Source organism: Impatiens glandulifera, chromosome 7, assembly GCF_907164915.1.
Source record: "Impatiens glandulifera chromosome 7, dImpGla2.1, whole genome shotgun sequence".
NCBI classification, from domain to species: domain Eukaryota; kingdom Viridiplantae; phylum Streptophyta; class Magnoliopsida; order Ericales; family Balsaminaceae; genus Impatiens; species Impatiens glandulifera.
This window is the reverse complement of record NC_061868.1, coordinates 5,705,034-5,732,477: the sequence shown is the minus strand read 5'-3', so window position 1 is coordinate 5,732,477 and position 27,444 is coordinate 5,705,034. Positions and strand designations below refer to the sequence as shown.

At 29.8% G+C, this 27,444-nt stretch overlaps 1 protein-coding gene across 1 annotated transcript in view; it reads left to right on the top strand.

The window, feature by feature from the left end:
* LOC124910256 (two-pore potassium channel 1-like) overlaps positions 1-22,309 on the top strand; it is an 87,660-nt gene extending 65,351 nt beyond the window's left edge. Inside the window, exons 2-3 of the mRNA XM_047450880.1 lie at positions 21,101-21,976; positions 22,049-22,309. Of these exons, the coding sequence (XP_047306836.1) occupies positions 21,111-21,976; positions 22,049-22,157 (975 nt within the window). The 5' untranslated portion in view covers positions 21,101-21,110 and the 3' untranslated portion in view covers positions 22,158-22,309. The remainder of the gene's footprint in view (positions 1-21,100; positions 21,977-22,048) is intronic.
* Positions 22,310-27,444: the final 5,135 nt, after the last annotated feature.

The window sequence follows — 27,444 nt, the reverse complement described above, 5'->3', positions numbered from 1 at the left end:
TTGACACCCTCATGTGTTAGTTGCATATTGTTCTATTTTGTCTTGTGCTTTCAGTTCTAAAGGAGGTGACGTGAATAGATGGACGGAATGGAAAATGAAGAAAAAAGACTACATTTCAGTATATATTGGAGATTGTTTGTGCAGGTCTCGATTTCTCTTGTTCTTAAGTGAGGTTGTTCAAATACGGGGAATGTCTATTGTAAGTTTTCACTAGTAAAAAAATGAGCATGAGTAAGGGCGAAAGACGTTACTGAAAGTCCTAAAGTCGTTACTGATGACCTTCTGCAACGATATTTATCGTCGTTACCATTCGTTACAGAAACGAGCATTACTAATAATAGAAGAGAATCAGTAACGACCTTTTAAAGTTGTTACTGATGTTTATATTAGTAATGACTATACAACTGTTACTGATATTAACTTCCTATGGTGGGTGGTCACATCCCACATGAGGAGAGATAAAGATGCTTCACAATCCCTAACAGAGGAATCAGAAAGGATAGAGACAACCGTGGGTACAACTCTGAGCTTGATGTAAAAGAGCTTCTTAGTGCGGTTCCGATTATCTAGTTACTGATAACCTTTACTGATCCCCTTTAGAAAATAAATCATTGATGGCGTATCAGTAACGATTATCCTTAAAAGCGTTACTAATACCCTTGTAGAAAAGAAACAATTAATGACGTATCAGTACCGGTTATATGGATAACCGTTACAAATGAAAGTATCGGTAACTGTTATCCTTATAACCGTTACTGATACCCTTATGAAAGAAACGACTAATGACGTATCAGTAACGACTCTTAAGGAAAAGTCGTTACTGATATTAATTATCAGTAACGGTTTTATATGTCCGTTACTGATATTTATATCAGTAACGGTGCTATATATCTGTTACTGATAAAAACTTTCAGTAAGGTCACTATAGCACCGTTACTAAAATTCGTTACCGTAGCCCTTTTTTCTACTAGTGTTTGTTTGTGAATTCTTAGTCGTCTAGAAAACTCTTTAGTTCTCCATATTCGAAAGTTGTAGTGATGATTGATCCAATAAGAATAATGTTTTTGTTATCAATTTGAAACTTCCTTGATGTTATATTGTATTTGAAAAGCTAATTTTCCGTTTATATTTTGTTTTAGAGTCAATCTATTTGATGTGTCAAGAATAGAATAAATGACCCTTTTTGTTTAAGAAAAAAGTTCGTCTAACCGTATGTACTTGTACAACTAGCTCTATTAGACGTATGAACTAATAAAAGTTCATTTAGGCGTATGTAATTTAAAAATTGGCTCATTTAGCCTATGTTAGTAAACTCTGTTAATTTTTTTTTAATTTTTTAATATTTATTATTTAAATATTCATTTTTCTCTCTCTTTCTTCTTTATTAATTATATTTTTCTTCTCTCTTTTCATCTTCTTTATTTTACCTATTTTCTTCTTCTTTCTCTCATCTTCTTTCTTTTTCCCCTTTCATCTTCTTTTTCTCCATCTTCTTTCTTTTCCCCTCTTTCATCTTCTTTCTCAATCAGTTTTCTTCCGATTCAAAGAAGTTTTGCTCAACCAAAGAAGTTTGTTCAACCAAAGAAGCTCGTTCAATCCTCTATTTGCGACTTCAAAGGTTAGTTATCATTCTCCCACTTTAGTGTTTATGTTCAAACTCTACCATTTTTTTTGTGTGCTTACTAAAACTTTAATCCTAAAACTTCACTCATGTTTATGACTAGTTTGTGTTTATGTTAAAATATTAATTATTGTTTTGTTGATAATTATGACAGAAAATTAAGGTTAAAAATGATAGAACATGATGAATCGCCTTTACAATTAAGATATGAAGCAGAAGTGCCTCAATTGGAATTGTCTATAATGGATTGGGATAAGGCTAGCGAAGGATTTGAGACATGAGTTTTGACAAAGTCTAACGGCGGTGGTGGTGTCAGTAAAAATGATAGTGATAGTGACAGTCATGATGACGATGGCAAAAATGAAGATGATGACGATGATGATGATCCGTATATGTGTGAAGATATCAGTACTCACATTTTGTCAAAGCAATCAAGTGAGGTATTCTTTATTGGTATGTCATTTAAAGATCACAATGAATTTAAATCTGCTGTGACAAAGTATTCATGTGAAAAAAGGGTATGTCTATATGCACTAAATGAGTCGGCAAAGGTAAGTTGCTATATTCAAGTACTCACAATAAAAGGGGGTGCAAACAACAAGGCCAAACATCATCGACAAATAATATTGTAAGTTAAATTCAACATTTTTGTTTTGTTAACATAGTTTATATAAGTTTAACATATATGTATTTGAAATAAGTTTTGTGTTGTTAAGATTTTGAGGAGTACTAGAGAATTTGAAGGCATAGGAGTTTACCAAACTAATGATGGGATCACAATTGAAAATGTAAGTTCAGTTTTAATTATTTTTTTGTTGTAATTTACAAATGTGTACTCTATTTTATAGCCTGGAAAACGAAGAAGATGAATGATTGCTACAGTTGACGGTCAAACATCGCAATCATTACCAACACAAGAGTGTTAGTTGATATTGTGAGATAATTGAGATTTAACAGCACTTTATTTGATAATATACGAGAATTTAGATTTGGCAACTTGTTTGTATTTGAGATCTTTTAGATGTATTTGAGAAATTATTTTTGAAGGTTTTGTGAAAGGTTTGTTCTATTGTAATAGGCCTTCTACTTTTGTGAAAAAGATTTAACAATTTTTTTTTGTTAATTTTGTTCTACTATGAAGAGTTTGTTTAATTGTAACATGTCTTCTAATTTTATAAAAAAGATTTAACAATTTGTTTGTAATTTTTTTTCTTAATATAAACAAAAATGAAATTAATAGTCTTTATGTTTAATCTTTGATTTATGATTTATAATTTTTAATAAAATTAAATATTATAGTAAATAATGAACTATTTTGTACATAATATTATGTTATATAAAAAAAAATAGTAGAAAAAATAAAATAAAATATTCAAATAACAAAAAAAAAATAGTAAAAAGAGATAAATGGATTAATTAATTAATTAATAATAAAAAAATAAAAAAAAAAATAGTAAAAAAAGATAAACAGATTAATTAATTAATAAAAAAGAAAAAGAAAAAAATAAATATTAAAATAATAAATATTAAAAATTTTAAAAATAATTAATAGAATTTACTAACAAAAGTTAAATGAGCCAATTTTTATTATTACATACGTCTAAATCAACTTTTATTAGTTCAAACGTATAATTGAACTATTTACAAGTAAATACGTCTAGATATACTTTTTTTTTTTTTTTTTTTTTTAATAAAACAAGTTAATGGTGCTCATGCAATTCGATTATCAGAACCCACTTCACATAAATCAAATAAATACGCTCTCAAGCCAACTGGACCAAAGCAGGTCATATATATATATATATTTCTTTCTTTGAAGTAGATAATCTAATTAATTCCAAAAATATAAAACACCACAAAAAAAAATATTAATTTCCAAAATATAGAGAGAGAGACCCGTTTGGTTTCTTTTTATTCTTTTTTTTTATTTATTTACTTGACTTATATTAAGAAAATTCCAAAAATATATAAAATAAAAAATCATTTCTAATAATAAACAATATATATATATATAATATAATATATATATATATAAATATTATGAATAATAAATTTGAACAAATTTTAGGTTCGTTTGGATTTTTTTTCTTCTTATAAACTAACTTTTTATTTATGTTTGTAGGTACCATTTTTTTAACCTCAATTCTCGTTTACAGGTAATAGCATTTTATTTTATTTTATTACGTTTTAAATTTAGGACCATAATATTGATGCATTCCCTAGAAATAGAATGATACAAAACTAGATACATGTTTAGTCTTGAGTTACCTTTAAACGCATGGCCTAGGATTTGATAAATCAATAAGGTGTAAAATAATATTATTTAAAATGGTCAAAAATTTAAAGTAGAGACTATAACGTGACAGACACGTGAGACATGCGGGAGCCCTTTCTCACATGTAACCAAGCACCGAACCATGAACATAATCTTTAAAATGCATTTGAACATGCAAAATAATTTTTTTTCTAATTTCTCGAATAATAAATTAGGTGATAACTCTAAAAAAGTCAAAAGTAGTCTAAATAGATGTTTTAAATGCACTCTAGTTAAACTTACCATTTTGGTTCCTCGTTTAGAGAAATGTGAATTATGAGGCATGACTATCGAGTAACGAAAGCCCCTTCTCGAGAAGGGTTGATTTTTGACGTTACAATACTCTATAAAAAAAATTATAAAAAAATATCAACCTTTATCACCATCCAAAAATTCGAGTTAGGGTGGACTTAAAAATATATTGGGATGTTTTTAAAAAATAATATAAAAATTATGATAAGTTAAGTAGATAAACGTAGGTTTTTTTTATTGAATTATAGACACAAATAATAAATTAAATTAAAATAAAATAAAATAAAACAAGATGATATCTATGTTTTCAATACTTTTCATGTCATGTCAATGATTTATTTATGTTACTATATATAGGGTCGAGTAAACGGGTAAACTCAACCCGTATTACCCAACCAATATTTAATCCAAATTAAATTTACCCAACTCATAATTCAACCCATATTATTTACTAATATGGGTTGGGTTGAGTATGAGTTGGGTAACCCAATTATTTTATTTTTATTTTTTCATTTAACATGTATTTGACTCATTTAACAAATTTTTATTCGTTTAACACGTTTTTGACATGTTTAACACGTTTTCTACATTTTCATGTTTTTGACATGTTTTGAAATGTTTAACACATTTTTGACATGTACGTTTTTCACACGTTTAACACGTTTTTGACACGTTTAGCACGTTTTTGGCAAATTTAACACATTTTGACACAATGGACACTATTTTCATGTTTTGACATGTTTAACACGTTTTGACACGTTTAACATGTTTTGACATGTTTTTCACGGTTTCGACACGTTTAATATGTTTTTCACACGTTTAACACATTTTGACACGATGGACACTATTTTCATGTTTTGACATGTTTAACACGTTTTTGACATGTTTGGCACATTTTTCACGTTTTTGGCATATTTAACACGTTTTGACATGTTTAACATGTTTTTCACAGTTTTCACGTTTTTCACATTCTTAACATGTTTAACACGTTTGTAACATGTTTAACACGTTTTCACACATTTTCACGTTTTTGGCACGTTTAACACGTTTTGACACGTTTTCCACGTTTTTGGCACATTTTGACACATTTAACACGTTTTTGACACGTTTAACATGTTTTTCACATTTTTGACACGTATAATACATTTTTCACTCGTTTGATGTCAGATGTGTGAAAAATGTATTAAACGTGTCTAAAATGCCAAAACGTGTTAAATGTGACAAAAACGTGTTAAAACTTATCAAAACGTGTTAACGTGCAAAAAAACATATTAAACATGTCAAAAATATGTTAAATATGTAAAAACGTGTTAAAATATCAAAAAAATGTTAAATGTGCCAAAAACGTGAAAACATGCTAAAAATGTGAAAAACGTGTTAAACGTACCAAAACGTGTTAAATGTGTTAAATGAGTTAAAAACATGTTAAACATGTCAAAAATATATTAAACGTGCCAAAAATGTGAAAAACGTGTTAACGTGTGAAAAACGTGTCAAATATGTCAAAAACGTGTTAAACATGCTAAAAACGTGAAAACATGTTAAACGTGTGAAAAACGTGCTAAACGTGTAAAAACGTGTTAAACATATCAAAAACGTGTTAGAATGTCAAAAACGTGTTAAACGTGCCAAAAACGTGAAAACATGTTAAAACTTATCAAAAACGTGTTAGTTATGTTAAAAACGTGTTAAACGTGCCAAAAACATAAAAAAATCGTGTTAAACTTGTCAAAAACGCGTTAAATGTATTAAACATGTCAAAAATGTGTTAAACGTGAAAAACGTGTTATTAGTGTGAAAACGTGTTAAACATGTCAAAAATGTGTTAAACGTGCCAAAAAATGTGAAAATGTGTTAAACGTGTGAAAAACGTGTTATAAGTGTGAAAACGTGTTAAAAATATTAAAAATGTGTTAAACATGTGAAAAACGTATTAAACATATCAAAAACGTGTTAAAATGTCAAAACCGTGTTAAACGTGCCAAAAACGTGAAAATCGTGTTAAACTTATCAAAAACGTGTTAACATGTTAGATATGTTAAAAACGTGTTAAACCTGCCAAAAATGTAAAAAACGAGTTACTTTGTCAAAAATGCGTTAAACGTATTAAACATGTTTAAAACGTGTTAAAACGTGAAAAACGTGTTATTAGTGTGAAAATGTGTTAAACATGTCAAAAACGTGTTAAACGTGGCAAAAAACGTGAAAACGTGTTAAACGTGTGAAAAACGTGTTATAAGTGTGAAAACGTGTTAAAAATATTTAAAATGTGTGAAAAACGTGTTAAACGTATGAAAAACGTGTTAAACATGTCAAAAACGTGTTCGACTTAAAGTTGGAAGATGATTAGTTTATATTGAATTAGTAATAGAGAATTAAACTAAATTTATATAATTTAGGTAATTTGGGTAACTCTAACCCAACCCAAATTAAACTTAACCCATACTCAACCCAACTCATACTCAACCCAACCTATATTAACCAACCCAAATTAATATTTTGAGTTTGAGTTAAGATTGGATTTGGGTAAACCCAAAATTATGTTCACCCCTAACTATATATATTTTTTATCAAGTTTTGAATAAGTTATATACAAGTTAAATTACATAATATATGTCAATTTTAATTGGCCTCAATATTCTTCATTTAAATTGAAAGGATAAGGTTGATTTTTGTGTGACTTCACATGTAATTGACCATAAATTGGGAGGATATGATTAAGTCGTCTCATGACCTACCTTGAAGGTCAATGTCTGGTTGATAAAAATGTCCAATTCTTATGCTTCATCCATTTAATGCTTATAATATTTTTAATATATTATTGTGAATTTTAAGGTGGATATTAAACATCTAATACAAATTATCAATCTCGTTTTGAATAGGGGTGGAAAGGGTGTGGAGGCGAGACTAATTTTTCCTTGATTAATTTTATTTTAGCAATCTCATAATTAGTTGAGTTGGTGAATATATAATAAACATAAATAAAATTTTAAATACAAAATAAATTGGATTTGTACGAAAAATTGTTAATGTATGAATATATATATATAGTATATTTTGAAATGTTATTTTATTTAAATTAATATTTGAATGTGATACGGATAAAAATAAATATAATTTATAATTTTTTTATTAAAACTATAATCCAAATTAATACACTCCAAATCCATGTTTCTAAATTATGTTTATATTCTAAAAAGAAAAATGTTACAAAAAAATAATAGGATATAAATTTATGAGTGAAAACATATCATGTTTAATAATAAAAGTTAAGAAAGCTAGGATTAGGGTTTGCAATTTGTCATTCAAATTTAAATATATATGTTGAATTATCTTTTTTATCTTAGATTATGTGTAATTTTGTTTTTACTCAAAATGGTCTGTCTTTATCTTTTATTATACTTAATAATGTGTTTTTATTCAAAATGGTCTGTCTTTATCTTTTATTATACTTAATAATGTCTTTTAAATATATGGATTTTTAATGTAAATCTTAACTCAACTATCGAAATAATATTTTCTCTCTTTTACAAAATTTCTCCAAAATATATATATATATATATATATATATATATATATATATATATATATAAAATTAAATTAAATTCAACTACAAATTGTGGGGAAAAAAAAAACCACACATAAATTATAAAGACTATTAACTCTAATTTTATTTATAATATCATTGTATTTTTCTTTTAATTAATGTAGAAAATTAATATCACTTTACCTCATTTATTCATTTGCTTCCACCTCTATTTAAGAAAGTTTTAGGTGAAAATAGTACACATAATTTTTTTATCATTTAATACACTTATTGAATTATTAAAATCACCTTTTAATAAACCAAAAAAAATATAGCTTTTATATTTGTACAAGAGATATCATATTTTGTCCCAAAAAATATATAAATTGTAAAAGAAACTAAGTACACAAGCTTTATTTTGAAGATTTTATACTTAATTTATTTTTAAAAATAAATTCAATATTTTGTGACAAAAATATTTTATTATTTTTAAATAACATATAACTAAATAAAAAGACTCATAATATAATGTCTTCAAAATTATGAATTTGAGTTTTAACACTGAAATATTTTAAAAAATAATTGTTGCTAAATGTTCTAAATAAAACTAAGAAATTTACATTAAAACTTTTGTACTTAATTATTTAAAAAGTAAATTTAATGATTTACAAATAAAATATATGTAGAATTATTTTAATAACATATTGAATATATTCAGATTTTTAAATAACTTTTATACCTAAATCTAGGCGGTTGAATCGATAACCTGCAAAATGTTGAGACATTGAAAGAATTATAAAAAGTTCTTTAATTTTAGTTTGATATATAATAAAGATTTATTTAAAATACAAAAATCAAAAGATATCTTAAAAAATTGAACTCAATAATTTTGTAACTTAATTTATTTCAAAATTAAGATAGTTTATAATAAAGCACAACTATCTATGATTCATAATCAAATTAATTTGTGGTCATACATGCATATTTCATTTACCAACCAAAAATGTATAATTTTTTAAATTTAGCCGGCAATCTTTTTATTGGGATCCAGTCATACATGCACCTATCAATTTATTTGTAAGTAACTAATACTAAAAATGGCGTTATCTTGAAATCCAAAAATAATACTACAATTTACTTTGGAAAATGTCATTTTCAAATGGACTAATTAAATTATATTCTCTAGTGAAAACTGAAAACAAATTCAATAAAAAGGTATATTTTGTATGGACGTGAGAAAATTGGGTTTATTATACTTTACTCCCTTTTATGTTGGGCAACTCATTTAAAAAAAAAAAATCAACTATAGTGATTAAGGGCTTGTTTGATGTAGGTAATTTTCAATTTTGGAAGAAAAATTTATTATTGATAAAATATAAATTATTTGGGTTCAATAATTAATATATATATTTTGTATTCAATATAGAAAATATTATAAAAAAAATAAAATGATTAAAATTTAATTAAAGATGTAAATTTTGTTGGGGGAGAATTAAAAAAAAATTAACATAACACCCTACAGTCATAATTCCCTGTTTAAACTAAAAGCACTTTCAACTGAAATCGAAATCGTGACATTTTAATTAAACATGTAATGAAACTATATAATAAATTATTTAGAAGTCTTAGTGAATATTTCTTTTAATTTAGGAAACTAATTCAATCTCAAACATAACTGTCAATCAAATGGATGACATTTAAATATTTGATATTTTAAATTAATTATTTTGTTTAGTGGTTAAAAAAATAAAAATAATATTTAAATGTAAAAGTTACATATTAGAGACTCGTCTCAATTTATTTACTAATGTAATAGGTAATTAATAGATGAGAAAAATACATAAAACAATATTATGATTTGTTTTGATAAAATAATGGAGGAAAATAATGGGCTAAATATTCTATTCATTTCTCAGGCCATCATTATACAACTATACAAGATAATTTATTTTATCAATGTTAAAATTACTTTTTTTCTTTATATTATATAATATACAATCTTATATTTAATTATACTACTTAATTTCAATATAGTTCCAATGAGATTAAGACAAAAGAAAATGTGTAACACAAAATTATTGTCAAAAATAACTTATTTAGTGTAAAAATTGATTTGAAAACCATTTTATAGATGTTCATAAAATGCTCAAAAGACGTACTATATAAATATCATAACAAGTCGTCGTAATCGAAATTTTAGAAAGTCATTCCCCGTCAACTTTACCTAAAATAATATATTTTATGTGGCATATATAATTACCAAACAAAGAAAAATAAATAAATATGTCAAAAAATAATAATTTGTAATGATAAAAAATCAAAAGAGCTAATTCTCAATAAACCACACTTCTTTGTGATAGGTTTTTCTCAAAATCCTCCAAAATTAATTTTGTATCCCAACAAACGTACTCATTCTATTAATTATGTATATAATAATTAAAGCTATATATTATTTTATAGATAAAAAAATTCATAAATAATTATAGAAGCTGTAGACCAAGACCTCTTTGATGAAGGGGTTTTTGGGATAAAACTCGGTTTTATCCCAAAACTTAAACATCTTATCAATCATTAAATCAAATAATTTTATCATTTAAATATCAAAATTACCTTCTAATTTTATCTTCTCTCTAAACCATCATTTTCTCACCTACACTATATCTTATAAAATCAAAAGGTAAATTAGTCTTTAAATTTTAAAAACCAGTTTTTTCTTACTTTTTATCAAACGAGAATTTTTTTGAATAAAACCCAGACAAAATCCAAAAAATCGATTCCTCCACCAAGGCCTAAAGGAAATTGGTAATTACAAGTTTAACGGGCTAAGTCTTCTTCTTATGCACACCACAAAATAAAATGATATTTTATTATCAAGTTGCCATCATTGATCTTGACTGGGTGGTCACCCACCATTCTATTAAAATTTATTCTATGTTCAATATTAATTATAATTTAATCTTTTATAATTATTATTATTAGCATCTAATCTAAAAGTAATACAAAATGTAAAAGACATGCAAAATTAATAGTTTACTTTAAAATCATTTTTTATATATAAATAAACTTACTTTATTTCAAATCATACAAGTTTAATTTAAAAAATATTAGTTAAATATTCTTGTTATTTTTTATTTATAATTAAGTTTCAAACTAATTTAAGAAATAATAATAAACAAATGAAAAATAATAATAATAATAATTACAAAATCAATTATACAAGTTCATTTACTTAAATAATTAATATTTTTTAAATTTGTAATATAAATTCAATTTATTTATTATTTAAAATTGTAATATAAATTTATTTATAATTGTTCATTCCAAGTAATATTATAACTTATTTCATACAATTTTGAACTTAATATCATTTTAAAACTTTGTGGCCACAATTGCTTTGGTTAATTCTATCCAAAAAGTCATACATTTGTTGACTAATTTAAAATTGTCAATAAATATATATATATATATATATATATATATTACTAGAATAATATTTTGTGGTGATTACACAAATAATTTTTTCTGAAATTAAAACGAGATTTTTGAATATTTTCATAACTTTTTAATTATAGTTAAGCATCAATGTCAATAGTTATATTTGACATTTTGTCACACTTTTATTTCATTTATTTCTAAGCCACTCGTTTAATGTAGTGTCCATTAATGTTTGTAGTATTTTTTTATTTTTTTAGTTATTTTTTAAGGAGAATGTGTCTATTAATATTGGCAAAGGTTGCAATGATTGATAACTAAATAAATAAAAAATTGTATTTTTCAATTAAATGCATTTGAAAAATTGAATATGTAACTTGATTTATTTTATTTGTTAACATTAAAAATAATGAGAATAATTTAATACAGTCAAAAGATTGAAATAAAATAAAACTAAAAGACCGATTTTTCGAAACGAATTTTAAAAAACGTAATAATAATAATATTATGAATTATACACATTGGACGACTACGATAATCGAAAATTCGACGATTTCTCTTAACCAAATAGTCTACCTAAAAAATAATTGATATGATAATCCAATAGGTATGTCTAATATATTAATTGTATCACGATCAACACGAACGACACGATTAGCACGAACGAAAAGAACAACACGATCGACACAGTATCAAGGTCGCAATTTCGCTTGTTGTGGTCGCGGTTACTAGTCGCTTGTCAAATCAAGAACGTGCGCACAATCGGCACAATCAGCACGATCGACACAATCGGCACTTACGGCACGATATCGACTCTAATAACTAGGTCATTCATTCATTTGCAAAACTTGGTTGGAAGGTTATGGTTTCTAATTTACCATGTTCTCTAATAGTTAGGTTATCTAGTGTACCATATTCTGTTATTGCTCTGTTTTGTTGTGTTCTATTATTCATCAAAATGGGAAGAAAGAAAAACAATAAGAATAAGGAAGTCAGACAATTTGTGATGGAAAGTTTAAGGGAGGTATCTGAAAAAGAAATCGATAGGATTTTTGAAGAAATTATCCATGAAAAATAGGAATGCAGCAAAGATAAAGAACCAATTACTGATATAAATTCTGAAGAAAGTGCAGTAGAAAAACAGGGGGAAAATGAAAGAATATGGAAGGTTGGGTATAATGAAAGAGCAAACCTCTTTGAACTTAAAAATCAAATCACAAAGTTACTGATGCATGCAGAGAAAGGAGAGATTGTGCTCAACAAAGAGAAAATACAACAAACAATCGACCAATTGAATATATATTATCTTCAAGATTGGAACCTAATGAAAAAGGAAAATACAAAAAGATAGTAAACTGGTCAGAAACAATGAAGTAGCTAATGAAGTTCCCAAAATCAAAGACCTATACTATCAGGAGCAATTCCAACTATAAGGTAAATGAAGTCTGGAAAAAGAATACAGAAAAAAAAGTAGAAGATCATGCATACAAAAGGCAAATCTACTTGGGTGAGTTTAAAATAAAATTGGAGATTCTCAACTCTTTTTGAATTTAAATTGTCCACTGAAGTAGAGGAGAAATGCGTCAAAGAATGGGAAAATGTAGATGTTGAGAACTACATAGGAAAGAACTGTCACTGGTAAAAAAATGACCTTTACCGACAGATTTTACCGAAGGTTTTATAAAACTCTCCTAATTGATCCCGAGAGGAACAAATCTTTCGTTATTAAAAATAGATTCCGAGAGGGGTATAAAACTTTCGGGTTTACTAATTAGTACCGAAAGTTTTTTTGTAAAACTTTCGGTTTTGACCTTCCAAAAAAATCAAAATTATTCTAAGTATTGGAAGTTGGTTATTTTGCGAAGGTTATTCAAAAAACCTTTGGGTTTACCTTCCATGAAATTCTTAATTGCGAAGGTTGTCCAATAAACCTTCGGTTTTGACTCATCCCAGAAAAATGAAAAAAAATTCTAAGTTGGAGAATGATTTATTGCGAAGGTAATTTAAAAAACTTTCGGTTTTATCTTTTCCTGAAATTGTTAATTGCGAAGGTTTATCCTATAAACCTTCGGTTTTGACCCATCCTAAAAAAGACAAAAAAAAATAAAACCCGTGATTCTTATTCCCGAAGGTTTATTTGAAAACCTTCGGTTTTAAGTTAATATTTCCGAAGGTTTATTTGAAAATTTTCGGTAAATACCTTTATAAATTCAAACCCTAACTCTTCATTTTTCATTCTCCTCTCTCTTTTCTCTCTCTTCCGCACCGCAGCCGCCTCCGCCGCTTCTCATCTTCGTCTTCTCGCGTTCCAGGTTAGATTTATTTGCTTTTGTTAATTATTAGGTTAGATTTGTTTATATTATCTAGATTTAGGCCGTTAGTTTAGATTATGTGTTTGGCACTTTAATTTAGATTTGTTATTGTTTAGATTAGATTTATGTTAGTTTGTTAAATGTATATGATTTTGTTAGATTTTGTTAAATGAATGATATATTTTGGTTATTGTGTTTGATATATATATATATGAAATGCATTTAGGATGGGTGAGTCATGGATGAGTATTCGGCGTACACTAGAGAAACTGTCCCGGTCATACCAGAATTTGTTAGCACAATCAAAAACTGAGGCACGTGAGGAAGATGTGAGAAAAATGACCCTGAAAATGGAGCAAATCCGATTGAGGAATGCGGAAAGAGGCCAAATGCTTACTGAAATTAAAGCGGACAGGGCTGAAATGGCGCAAAAATTGGTGAATCTCGAACAGCAAATTGAATTGTTGAAGAGGCAGAATCAACCACCCCCTCCTCCCCCCACATCTACTAATTTCTAGATTATATTTGTTTGATTAATTATGTATTATCTTTTCTGTATGAATGATGACATTTTGGTATGACATTTAAGTGTGTTTTGCTTATCATAATTATGAATTATTATTATCCTTTGGTTTAGGTTTATTAATGTTGTTTATGAATTATTTTCCTTTATTTATTAGATTGCCCAAAAAAATAAGGTACTTGGTTTATTGGAAAACCTTAGTTTTTTTACCTAAATTCTTAGTGTTGGGTAGGTTCAAAACCGAAGGTTTATTTGAAAACCTTCGGTTTTTACCTTCATTTAAAAAAATCAGAAGGGTCAAAACCGAAGATTTCAAATGAACCTTCGGTTTTGACCCTTGTTTTAAAAAAATAGAAAAAAATTCTAAGTATGGGTAAGGGACAAAACCGAAGGTTCATTTGAAAACCTTTGGTTTTGACCCTTGTTTTAAAAAAACAGAAAAAATTCTAAGTATGGGTAAGGGTCAAAACCGAAGGTTTATTTAAAAACCTTCGGTTTTGACCCTTGTTTAAAAAAAACAGAAAAATTTATAAGTGTTGGTAAGTGTCAAAACCGAAGGTTTATTTGAAAACCTTCGGTTTTGACCATTGTTTAAAAAAACATAAAAATTATAAGTGTTGGTAAGGGTCAAAACCGAAGGTTTAAACCTTCGATTTTGACCCTTGTTTTAAAAAAATAGAAAAAATTCTAAGTATGGGTAAGGGTCAAAACCGAAGGTTCATTTGAAAACCTTCGGTTTTGACCCTTGTTTTAAAAAAACAGAAAAATTCTAAGTATGGGTAAGGGTCAAAACCGAAGGTTCATTTGAAAACCTTCGGTTTTGACCCTTGTTTTAAAAAAACATAAAAAATTATAAGTATGGGTAAAGGTCAAAACCGAAGGTTCATTTGAAAACCTTCAGTTTTGACCCTTCCAAAAAAACATTCTGTTTAAGGTTAGGACCGAGAGGTTTATTCAAAACTTTCGCAAATACCCATCAAAACCGAAAGTTATACCATTAACTTTCGGTTTTACCACTTCATAATTTGTTAAATTAATTTGTTTTTCACCTACTAATCTAGACTCCTAACTAATCTAATAAAGTGTAGGTTGTTTTTTAAAAATTAATATTGTGTTTAATGTTAAAATGTTAAAGATTGTGTTTGATTATATAAAGAAGTGTATATGTATGTTTGTGTTTGATGATCATATGAATATGTATAAAGTTTGATCATATGGAGTGTGTAATGTTTTAAGATTATCAAATGTTGTTCAAAGTCATTAGAAGGTGAAAAATCAATTAATTTAACAATTTGTAAAATGAGAATTCCAAAAGTTAATGATATAACTCTCGGAAATATCTATCAAAACCGAAAGTTCGGAAATGACCCTTATCAAAACCGAAAGTTTTATATAAAACTTTCGGAAATGACCATTATCAAAGCCGAAAGTTTTATATAAAACTTTCGGAAATGACCATTATCAAAACCGAAAGTTTTGAATAAAACTTTCGGAAATGACCTATTAAAATAAAAAAAAAACTTTCGGAAATGACCATTATCGCGCCTTCTCTTCTTCTTTCTCGATTTCCTTTCCCTCTTCTTATCTCCTCCCTTCCGCCGCCTCCCCGACAACGATGCCCAACCAGACGAAGACGTCGCCCAACCCGACGACTACAGCCACCAGACAACGCACCGTCGGTTCCGCTCCTCCGCTTAAGAAGAAAGCCGAGTTGAATCCAAAGGAAAACGCGCGGTTATTGAAGACGAACCGCCTCCGCATCCTCCTCTCCAAGACGACGCTGCCTCCGCTTGAAGAAAGTCGTCGCCGGTTATTGAAGACAACCGCCCTGCTGCTAGTCGTCGCCGCCGCCGCTGTCGCTGCCGCCCCCTGCAGGTTAATTTTTTTTTTCAATATTATTGTTAGATTTTTTAGGATTATTGATAGATTATTGTTATATTAGGTTATAAGTTTGGGATTAGGTTATTGAATTAGATTTTGAAATTGATTTTAGATTTGGTTTTGGATTTGGTTTTTGGAATGGGTTGTTGGATTTTGTTTTGTGATTAATTATGTTGAATTGTTAGATTTATTGGATTATTGAGAGATTATTGTTAGATTATGTTATAAGTTATGGATTAAGTTATTGAATTAGATTTTGAAATTGATTTTAGATTTGGTTTTGGATTTGGTTTTTGGAATGAGTTGTTGGATTTTGTTTTGGGAATTATGTTGAATTGTTAGATTTATTGGATTATTGATAGATTATTGTTAGATTAGGTTATAAGTTATGAATTAAGTTATTGAATTAGATTTTGAAATTGATTTTAGATTTGGTTTAGGGTTTGGTTTTTGGAATGAGTTGTTGGATTTTGTTTTGGGATTAATTATGTTGAATTGTTAGATTATGTTTATATTATTGTTAGATTAGTTTAGATTATGTATTGGATTATGTTATTGGATTTGGTTTTTGGAATGGGTTGTTGGATTTTGTTTATTTTAGTTTTTTATTTTGTTGGATTAAGTATTTAGATTTGGTTTTGGATTGATTATATTATTGGATTGATTTGGTATATGTTTATGTTGTTTTGTTTGATTAATAGGTTTATTATTGTTTGATTTCACCACAGTCGCTCTTCTTCGTCGCCCTTCTTCGTCGCTTTTTTCCTGCAAGGTTAGTTATTGTTGGTTTATTATATGGTTAAGTTAGTTGAATGTTAGAATATCATATTAGATTTAAGTTTGATTGTTCGGATGATTAGTTTGGTTGCTAATTTTGTAATGATAATGATCATTTAATGTATGTGTCATTTCTTTTATTATTGATATATTGGTTTGGCTGAACAGGTTTGGTTGCGAGCAAAATAATCGGCATATTTTGTAAATTTTATAGGAAAAAACCGAAAGTAATATTAAAATCTTTCGGTTTTTATTCAAATGGAAAAACCGAGAGTTATATGAAAACTTTCGGTTTTTCATTTGAAGAAAACCGAGAGTTAATTAGAAAACTTTTGGTTTTTCCCGTAGGAGTATAACCGAAAGTTTTCTAATTAACTTTCGGTTTTTCCATTTGAAGAAAACCGTGAGTTAATTGGAAAACCTTCGGTTTTTCCCTCAGGAGTAAAACCGAAAGTTTTCTAATTAACTTTCGGTTTTATAATTGAAGAAAACCGAGATTTAATTAGAAAACTCTCGATTTTACTCTTGAGGGAAAAATTGAAGGTTTTCCAATTAACTTTCAATTTTCCATTTGAAGAAAACCGAGAGTTAATTGGAAAACCTTCGGTTTTTCCCTTAGGAGTAAAACCGAGAGGTAATTGTAAAACTTTCGGTTTTTCTATCTGAGGAAAAACCGAGAATTTTTCAATTAACTTTCGGTTTTACTCTAGGGTATCTAAACCGAAAACTCTACGATATCTCTCGATAAACGCCCAATTGATTTTAACGAAAGAGTCAATACCGAGGGATGGCGAGAGTTACAAAAACCTTCGGTAATGTGTATATACCGAAAGTTATAGGGTCAAAATGAGAGTTTTTACTCTCGTTTTTTTACCCATTTTTCACTAGTGTGTGTATCTTTTCCCAAACACTAAGGAATCACTAATGAAACGATGGGAGTAGAAGGGATTGGAGAAGGTTTCTGCAAACATCCATGATCTATATTTTCTACAATTCAAAAAGGGAACGAACTTGGATGATATTCTGAAAATTTGGCATATTTATATTGGATCCAACTTTATGAAGTTAAAGAGATGGTCTGAAAAATTGAGTCTTCTAAACAAGACAAAGAAAACAACTCAAATATGGTTTAAACTTAGAAACATCCCAGCACACATGTATAATGTAGAAGCTCTAAGTCACTTTGCTAGTCTATTGGGAAACCATTATATATGGACTCAATTATAGAGGGAGGAGATCACCTTACTTTTGTTAGAATAAGCATTGAAGTGCATCCTCAAAGTACACTTCCAAAGAGCATGGTAGTTGTTGATAGGAATGGAAAGCCCATAGTCTTGGAAATCTCATATGAATGGAGGTCAAACATGTGTGTTTTCTGTAATACTTTCCAACATAATAGTACTAAATGTGCGAAAGCAATTGAGAAAGAACAGAAAATCATGAAAACCCGGAAAACCAAAAAAAAGTAGGAAAATGAAACGAAAGAATCAAGAATAGAAGAACATATTGTGGAAGTCAAGGATAGTAATATAAAAGACAAAAATGAGGAAAATGTAGAGTAAAAAAGCAAAAAGGATTCTGAGAAAGAGGAAAGCAGCGAAAGAAAGAAAGTAAAGGGAATCAAGGTGAGGAGGAAAATAAAATTTTCTGTAATGCAAAGGATTATAATGAAAATGGAAGGTGAACCTCAAGTTGTTATTGAGGAAACTCAAGAGGAAAACACACAAAATTTCAAAGATGAAATAGAGAATTCTAAAGCCGATAAAGAATATTCCAAAACCGATGTGGAGTCTGAAGCTGAAGTAGAAAATAAGAAAGACAATAATACAGAAACTCAAATTGAAGATAACAAAGAAACAATTTTTTCTATCAAATTAGTACGGGCTCGTACAAAGAGAAAATTAAAAATGAGAAACAACAATACTCATCATCATCTTCAATACAATCTCCTTTTATCGTTAGAGAAAGAGGAAAGAAAAAGGAAAAGGAAGGGAAAAAATGCATCTTAATGAAAATAGATGACATTTGAAAATCTCATACTGTGATGGTTATGTTTAAATGTAGTCTTTTCTGTTTGTAATCTCTGTTTTTTAGAATGTATGAATGTTACTAATCAATTTTTTTAAGATCTTTTGATTGTAATCTTAATCATAGTTAGGGTTTGTCTAGCTCTGATTTTTGATCCTCCCATTTTTGAAATTTTAATAAAATAATTTTAACCATTTTCAAAAAAAAAATATTAACTGATATAATGATATTTGAAAAAAATAGATTATAATTATTAAAAAAAATATGATTATAATGAGATGATTAGCGAAAATGTTATATTTAATTTTATTTAAAAAATAATATTTTATCATAATTATATTTATTTTTAAATTACAAAAATAAAAATAATTTTATTTTATTTAATATAATATAAAAGATTTGATTGAAATAGATTAAAAAATTTTAAGTAAAAAATAGATTAAAAAAATAATAATAATTTTTTTTTTTCAATTTTAGATCTAAGTTACATAAAAAAAAATATCATTTTTTATAATTAAAATAATTGGTTTTAATTTTAGATATTTTGTTTACAGCAAATAAACTCATTTATTATTATTATTATTATTTATTTTTAACAGTTGCATGCCACTATAAATAAATATATATTTTAATTATTGAAAAATTATAAAAAGATGTGATTAGAAAATCTTCAAACAAATCAATCGCAGGCAGAGCATAGCAGCAAGAACATAGTAAGTCTTCTCTCTCCTCCTTCTCTCTCTCACACACTCACACACACACAAACAAACTGTAAGAGTGTTTTCAAATGAACAATGAAGTAATGTTCAATGTTCATCATTTGATTTGAAGCTTTCTCTTACTTTTGATTCAATCTTGGATTTCTTCTTCATCATCATCACATGATTAATTTTTTGGGGTTTTTGGCATCTCTAGAAACCGAGTTCAGATTCAGTTTAAAATTGTGGGTTTTTGGCATCTCTGGATTTGGAGTTCAGATTCAGTTTGAAATTGTGGGTTTTGATTAACTTTTTTTTATTAGTGCAGCTCAAAAGATAATAGATTAAATATGTTGATGGAATTTCTTTTGAATTTTTTAAGTGTGTTGTTTTAACTCTCCATCCCTTGTTTTATAAATATTGCAACTACCCGTCTATGTATTAATTTATTTGTCTATTTGGTAGAAGAATATTATAATATTGTGTAATTTTTTTAATAAAATATACCCCTAAAAGAGCTGCATCTATCTATTGAATTTCGTTTCGTATCTACCCATACGAAAAGCATAGTTTGGATTCACTTAAACCTAACTTAAGTTCGGAAATATTAACTTGGGTAAGTTAATTTGTGTTGGATTAAATTCAAGTTTATTTCAAGTCAGATTAGATTTATCAAAATTACTTAAATTAAATATATTTAATTCAATTATCTTTTATCAATTCAATATAAACCAACTATCTTCCAATTCTAATATATTATTTTAATTTTTATTATGTTGATCTCTAATATAATAAAATAAAAAATTAAAAAATTTAAACTTATTAATAATATATTTATTAATTATAGTCTAACCATAAAAAACTAAAATATTACTATTATTATAAAACTCTTTAATGAATTAATTTGTGTATGAAAATAAGCATAATTTATCATATTTAAGGCTTTATTTAGTATAAATTATTTAAATAATTCATATTGATCTTACCTATTATTTCTTCAACAAATTTAGTAATTAAATTATTAAAATAATTTTAAACAAATCAAAATTATGTTAAACGGATAAAAACGTATAATAATATAAAAAAACATATTAAACGGAACAAAAAAACAAATTAAACTGACTGGAAATGTTAATGTTAGATGTGTCACGAGTGTATTAAACGGGTCAAAACGTGTTAACATGTCAAAATTTTATTAAACGTGTTTAACGTGCCAAAAACGTGTGAAATTAATTAAAACGGGTTACATATTTGTTAAAATTAAAAACGTATTAAGCGAGTCAAAATAGGTCAAATGAATCAAATATTAGTTAAATGAGTTAAGAACGTATTAAATAGGTCAAAATGTATTAAATTAGGTAAAATGAATCAACTAATTATTAACTGGATCAAAATTTGTTAACTGGGACAAAAACATGTTAAATATTAAACAAGTAAAAAACATAATAAATATGTTACAAACTAAAATTTAGTTTGAATTACCCAACCTTGTGATAACTAAATTTAATTTCCAGCTTTGTTTATGGAAAACGATTTGCATCCTTTTATGTTGAAGAAAAAGTAATAAGAAAACAAATATGACTGATCACAACAACAAAAAAATCAAAAAAAAAATCTATATATGACTTGTCAATTTCTTGCTTTTACACAAAGAATTCAATTATTGAAGTTATTGAAAATCATTCCTTAGTTGTGAATGAGATAATTTCAAATGTTTGGTTTATGTGAAATTTCAGGGTTTCTATAATGGCAGATGGCATAGCATTAATGCCCTTAGGATCATCATCTTCCTCAATAAAAACCCCATCTTTTCAAGGAAGAAGAATCGGGTTGTTTCGCAGAAGCAAAAGCGCTCTAAAGAAACTACAACTCCCCGTTGAAATCATAGAAAACGAAAAAAACCCATCATTTATTCGTCGAATCCATACAAGTTTTTGGAGAGTAGGATTATTCTTAACCGCCTACATGGGTGTCGGCACAATCTGTTTCTACCTACTCAGAAACCAAATGTCGGGGCGTAAAACAGATGGATTTCTCGATGCTATCTATTTCTGCGCAGTAACCATGACCACAGTCGGTTATGGTGATCTTGTGCCCAGCACTGTACTTTCAAAGCTCCTAGCATGTGCTTTAGTCTTCACAGGAATGGCTTTGGTTGGATTCATACTTAGCAATGCTGCTGATCATTTAGTTGAAAAGCAGGAAATTCTGTTAGTCAAGGCATTGCATATTAAAAAAAATGCTGGTCCAGATGTGATTGAAGCGAAATACAAATGTCTTATTGTGTTGTCTGTTTTATTGGTGATTATAGTAACCGGGACTATTTTCTTTGTGAAAGTTGAAAAGTTTGATTTAGTGGATGCGTTCTATTGTGTGTGCTCGACTATTACCACTCTTGGATATGGAGACAAGAGCTTTTCTACCAAAGGTGGCCGTGTTTTTGCGGTGTTTTGGATTTTGACCGCGACTATAGTCTTAGCTCAGCTTTTTCTTTACCTTGCTGAGATGTACACTGAGAGAAAACAAAGGAAATTGGTGAAATGGGTTCTTGAGAAAAAGATGACTAGAAGGGATTTGGAGATTGCTGATATCGACAATGATGGGGTTGTTGGGTAAGTTGTTGTTTTTCTTACTGAAATGGTTACCTTTTCGTTTGTTTGTTGATTGCTGGTGTGTTTGTACAGGCCAGCTGAATTTGCCATATATAAGTTGAAGGAGATGGGGAAGATCAGTCATGAAGATGTCCTTTTGGTGATGAAAGAGTTTAATGGTTTTGATTTTGATCAATCTTGAACATTATCCTGCTCTGACATAGCACTTGCCCAATTGACTTCTTCAAGGCATTCCTAAACAGCAAAAGATTATGAGATTTCCCTTTGAAATATTGAATGTATGTGTTAGAAACTAAAGTTATAATAATTCTAATAAATGTCTCTTTTTTATTATTTAGGAGACTCTTGGATTATCCAAGTCTCTTGAAATTATCTTTTGCATCTAAGTTTGTTTCTCTTTCTAAAGTTTAACGGTTCGATTATCGAAGTCCTGAATTTGATTTCGTTACATGGTATCAGAGTTTAGTTAAATTCATGAAGAAGGTATCGTTGTTATTCAATATGGAAAGTGGTGGTCGTGTAGCTGGACTAGGCTTGGAGTTGTTAAAACAGTCAAACTATCGGATATGGAAGACTTGTATGGAATCATACATGGTCGGGGAAGACTTGTGGGACGTCGTCATAGACGACAATGATGTAGCTCATGAGGATGTCGCTGAAAATGCAGAAGCATTGAAGAAGTGGAAGAAACTCAACGTGAATGCATAATTTGTATTGAAGAGGTCAATCTCCCACAATCTGTTCGAGCACATCATCGATTATGAATCTGCTCGTGAGATCTGGGAAACGCTTGATCGTCTTTTTAACAAGAAGAACGAGGCTCGTCTCCAGATGCTTGAAAACGAGTTGGTAGGCGCAAAACAAATCAGATATGTCTTAGAGTTCTTTCTTAAGGTAAAAAACATATGCTCAAAAATTTTCTTTACTAAACCTAGATGAGAAAATTTCAGAGGCTCAAATGAAGACATTTATTGTTCGAGGACTTCGTCCCGAGTATACGCCATTTATCACCCCGATTCAAGAATGGGCACAACAATCATCGCTTGAGGAGTTCAAAAATCTCTTGTCATCTCAAGAGTCGTTGACCGCACAACTGTGTTGAGTTATGGAGCCTACACTTATAATAAACTCTACATTGTTAATTAGAGTTTATTGGGTTTTCTTTTTTTGGTTTTGGGCTTGGGCCTGACCAAAGTTATTTAGGTTTATTACCTGAATGTTTACCCTATAAATATATGATTATTAAGGATTTACATGTGCAAACAGAATTCTAGAGAGATAAAGTGTGAGGCAAAAACTCTGTATTCCTTCTTCTTCTTCATAGTAAATCTGGTGGTGGCTGAAGTGGATGTAGCTCAATTTGAGTGAACCACTATAAATCTGTGTGTTCTTGTGTTCTTCTTTCTTGTGTTTTTACAGATTGTTTTCAAGCTGGTAGGATTTGGGAGATACAAATCCTAACAACTGGTATCAGAGCAGCTGGTCTAGATCTGAGCATTGGAAATGATGGCAAGTGAGAACAGTATAGGACATGGGATTGGAAGATTTGATGGGACAGATTATGCCTTCTAGAGAATGCAGATTGAAGATTATCTCTATGGAAAGAAGCTTCATGTTCCTTTGAGTGAGAAACCAGAGAAGATGGATGAAGCTGAATGGAAACTCCTTGATAGACAGGTTTTGGGAGTTGTCCGATTGACGCTAGCCAAGACAGTTGCTCACAATGTAGCAAAGGAGAAGACCACAATGGGTCTGATGAAATCTCTTTCTGATATGTATGAGAAACCATCTGCTAACAACAAGGTACACTTAATGAAAAGACTCTTTTACTTAAGAATGGTTGATGGTGTACTTCTGTCACTACTCATTTGAATGAATTCAATACAATTGTGAATCAATTGCTATCTGTTGAGATTGATTTTGGGGATGAAGTTAGTGCCCTGATTTTGTTAGCATCTCTACCAAATAGCTGGGAACCTATGAGGGCAGCAATTAGTAATTCAGTTGGAAATGCTAAACTGAAATTTGTTGAAGTTAGAGATCGTATTCTTGCTGAAGATGTTCGTAAAATTGATTCTGGTGAAACGTTCAAAGGTTCTGCTCTGAATGTGGAAAACAGGGGCAGAGGTAATGATAGAAATTTCAACCGAAGTAAGAGCAGATCTATGTCAAGGAGCAGGAGGAGTCAGTCCAAGTCTGGGAGGACATTTGAGTGCTAGAATTGTGGTAAACAAGGTCATCTGAAGAGGAACTGCAAAGCACCGAAGAAAAACGGTGATGATAAAAATGATGCAGCCAACGTTGTTACAGAATCTGTCACTGATGCGTTACTTCTATCTGTTGATAGCCCGATAGATTCATGGGTTTTGGACTCGGGAGCGTCTTTCCACACCACTGCTCACAAAGAATTAATGGAGAATTATGTGGCTGGAAACTGTGGGAAAGTTTATCTCGCAGATGGTGAGCCACTGGATATTGTTGGCATTGGTGACATCAAATTGAAGATGGCAAATGGTTCTGTTTGGAATATTAATAAGGTGAGACACATTCCAGGTTTAATGCGCAATTTGATCTCTGTTACACAACTTGATGAAGAAGGTCACAATTTCAATTGTGGAAATGGTGCATGGAAGGTGACTAAAGGAGCAATTGTTGTTGCTCGAGGTCACAAAACTGGAACGTTATACACGACTTCAACTTGCAGAGAAACAGTTGCTGCTGTAATTGATGACTCGAAGAACAGTGAGCTATGGCATTGCAGGTTGGGCCATATGAGCGAAAAAGGGATGAAAATTCTTTTGAAGAATGGACAGATTCCAGAACTGAAGTCTGTTGAACATCAGTTATGTGAAAACTGCATTCTTGGAAAACAAAAACTGGTGAATTTCTTAAAAACTGGGAAGAAGCTCAAGAAAGAAAGACTAGAGTTGGTACACACTGATGTGTGGGGACCTGCACTTGTTTCTTCTATTGGCGGATCATACTACTATGTGACTTTTATAGATGATTCAACAAGAAAAGTATGGGTTTACTTTATGAAGCACAAGTCTGAAGTATTTGCTATTTTCAAGAAGTGGAAGGCTTTGGTTGAAAATGAAACAAATCAGAAAGTTAAGTGCTTGAGATCCGACAACGGAGGTGAATATATCAATTCAGATTTCAAAGAGTATTGTACTGAGAATGAGATCAGTATGGTGAAGACTGTTCCCCGAACGCCTCAAGAGAATGGAGTAGCTGAAAGAATGAATCGAACATTGAACGAGCGTGCTAGAAGCATGAGATTGCATGCAGGGCTGCCTAAAACCTTCTGGGCAGAAGCTATTAATACTGCTGCCTATTTGATAAACAGGGGACCCTCTGTTTTTCTTGAATTCAGAATTCCTGAAGAAGCTTGGAGCAATAAAAAGGTAAACCTTTCTTATTTGAAAGTGTTTGGATGTTTATCATATGTTCATATTAATGAATGTGATAGGAGCAAGCTTGATCCAAAGTCTAATAAATGTTTTTTCATTGGTTATGGTGATATCGAGTTTGGTTATCGTTTCTGGGATAATCAAAATCGGAAGATCATTCGTAGCAGAAATGTTATCTTCAATGAACAGGTTCTCTACAAAGATTGTGTTGGGAAGACATCAGGTGGTGATTCCAAGTTGGAAGAGACTGGTACAGTCGATTTGAGAGAATTTTCAGCTGAATATATACCGGTTGTCGAAGAAGAACAATGTGTTGTTGAAGATGAAATCGTTGAGAACGTGGCCCCAGAGGTAAATCAGCAAACACCGGTTATACAGTTGAGAAGATCATCAAGGAATCGAAAACCAGTTGAGAGGTGGTCTCCATCTCTAAACTATATCTTGTTGACAGATAGAGGTGAACCTGAATGCTATGAGGAAGCAATACAATCTGATGAATCGGTTAAGTGGGAGTCTGCGATGAAAGATGAGATGGACTCTTTGATGTTGAATCAGACTTGGGAGCTCACTGAGCTACCAAAGGGAAAGAAAGCACTTCACAACAAATGGATCTTCAGGATTAAAGAAGAATATGATAAAACTATGAGGTACAAGGCAAGGTTGGTTGTGAAAGGATTTCAAAAGAAAGAAGGTATTGACTACAATGAGATCTTCTCTCCAGTAGTTAAGTTGATGACAATCAGAACTATTTTGAGTTTGGTTGTGAAAGAAGACCTTCATCTTCAACAAATGGATGTCAAAACTGCTTTTCTTCATGGTGATCTAGATGAAGAAATTTATATGCGACAACCAGAAGGATTTGAAATCAAAGGAAAAGATGAGCTTGTGTGCAAGCTTCAGAAGAGTCTGTATGGTTTGAAACAGGCTCCAAGGCAATGGTACAAGAAGTTTGATAGCTTCATGAAAAGTAACAATTTTTGAGGTGTGAAGCTGATCATTGCTGCTATCAAAAGGTTTGATAAATCGTACATTATTCTTCTTCTCTACGTTGATGACATGTTGATTGCTGGAGCAAGCTTGTATGAGATTAACAAGCTTAAGAAAGAGTTGTCTGAAAAGTTTGCAATGAAGGATTTGGGTGCTGCTAAACAAATCCTTGGGATGAGAATTTTCAGGGATGAAGAAGTTCTCAAGCTTTCACAAGAAGAATATGTGAAGAAAGTTCTTAGCAGGTTCAACTTGTATGATGCAAAACCAGTTACTACCCCCTTAGCTAGTCACTTCAGACTATCTAAAGATCAGTCGTCTTCAACAGAGGAGGAGAAAAATTACATGGTCACTGTTCCGTATGCCTCTGCCATTGGTTGTATTATGTATGCGATGGTTTGCACAAGACCAGACATATCACATGTAGTGGGAGTTGTTAGCAGATTCATGAGCAATCCGGGTAGACAACATTGGGAAGCAGTAAAGTGGATACTACGATACTTAAGAGGAAGTATGGGTCTCGCTTTGTGTTTTCGAAAGTCTAATATGGGTTTAGAAGGATATGTTGATGCTGACAATGGTGGTGATGTTGATAGTAGGAAGAGCACAACAGGGTACATTTATACTCTGGGAGGTACTGCAATCAGTTGGGTATCAAAATTGCAGAAGATTGTTGCTCTTTCTAGTTGTGAAGCAGAGTATGTTACTGTGACAGAAGCTGCTAAGGAGATGATGTGGTTACAACCCTTTTTGCGAGAATTGGGTCAAGACTACAAGGAAAGTGTGTTGCGATGCGACAGTCAGAGTGTCATTCATTTGGCAAAGAATCTTGTTTATCATGGCAGGACGAAGCATATACAGGTTCGTTATCATTTTATCCGGTCAGCTTTAGAAGATGGAGTATTAGCTCTTGAGAAGATTCTCGGGAGTGAGAATCCAGCTGATATGTTGACGAAAGCTGTGACAAATGAGAAACTGAAGTTGTGTGCAACTTCAGTTGATCTTCTTCGTTAAGAAACCGAATGGAAAGCCACTACCGATCGAGAGATGATGAAGTTAGTCTCCAAG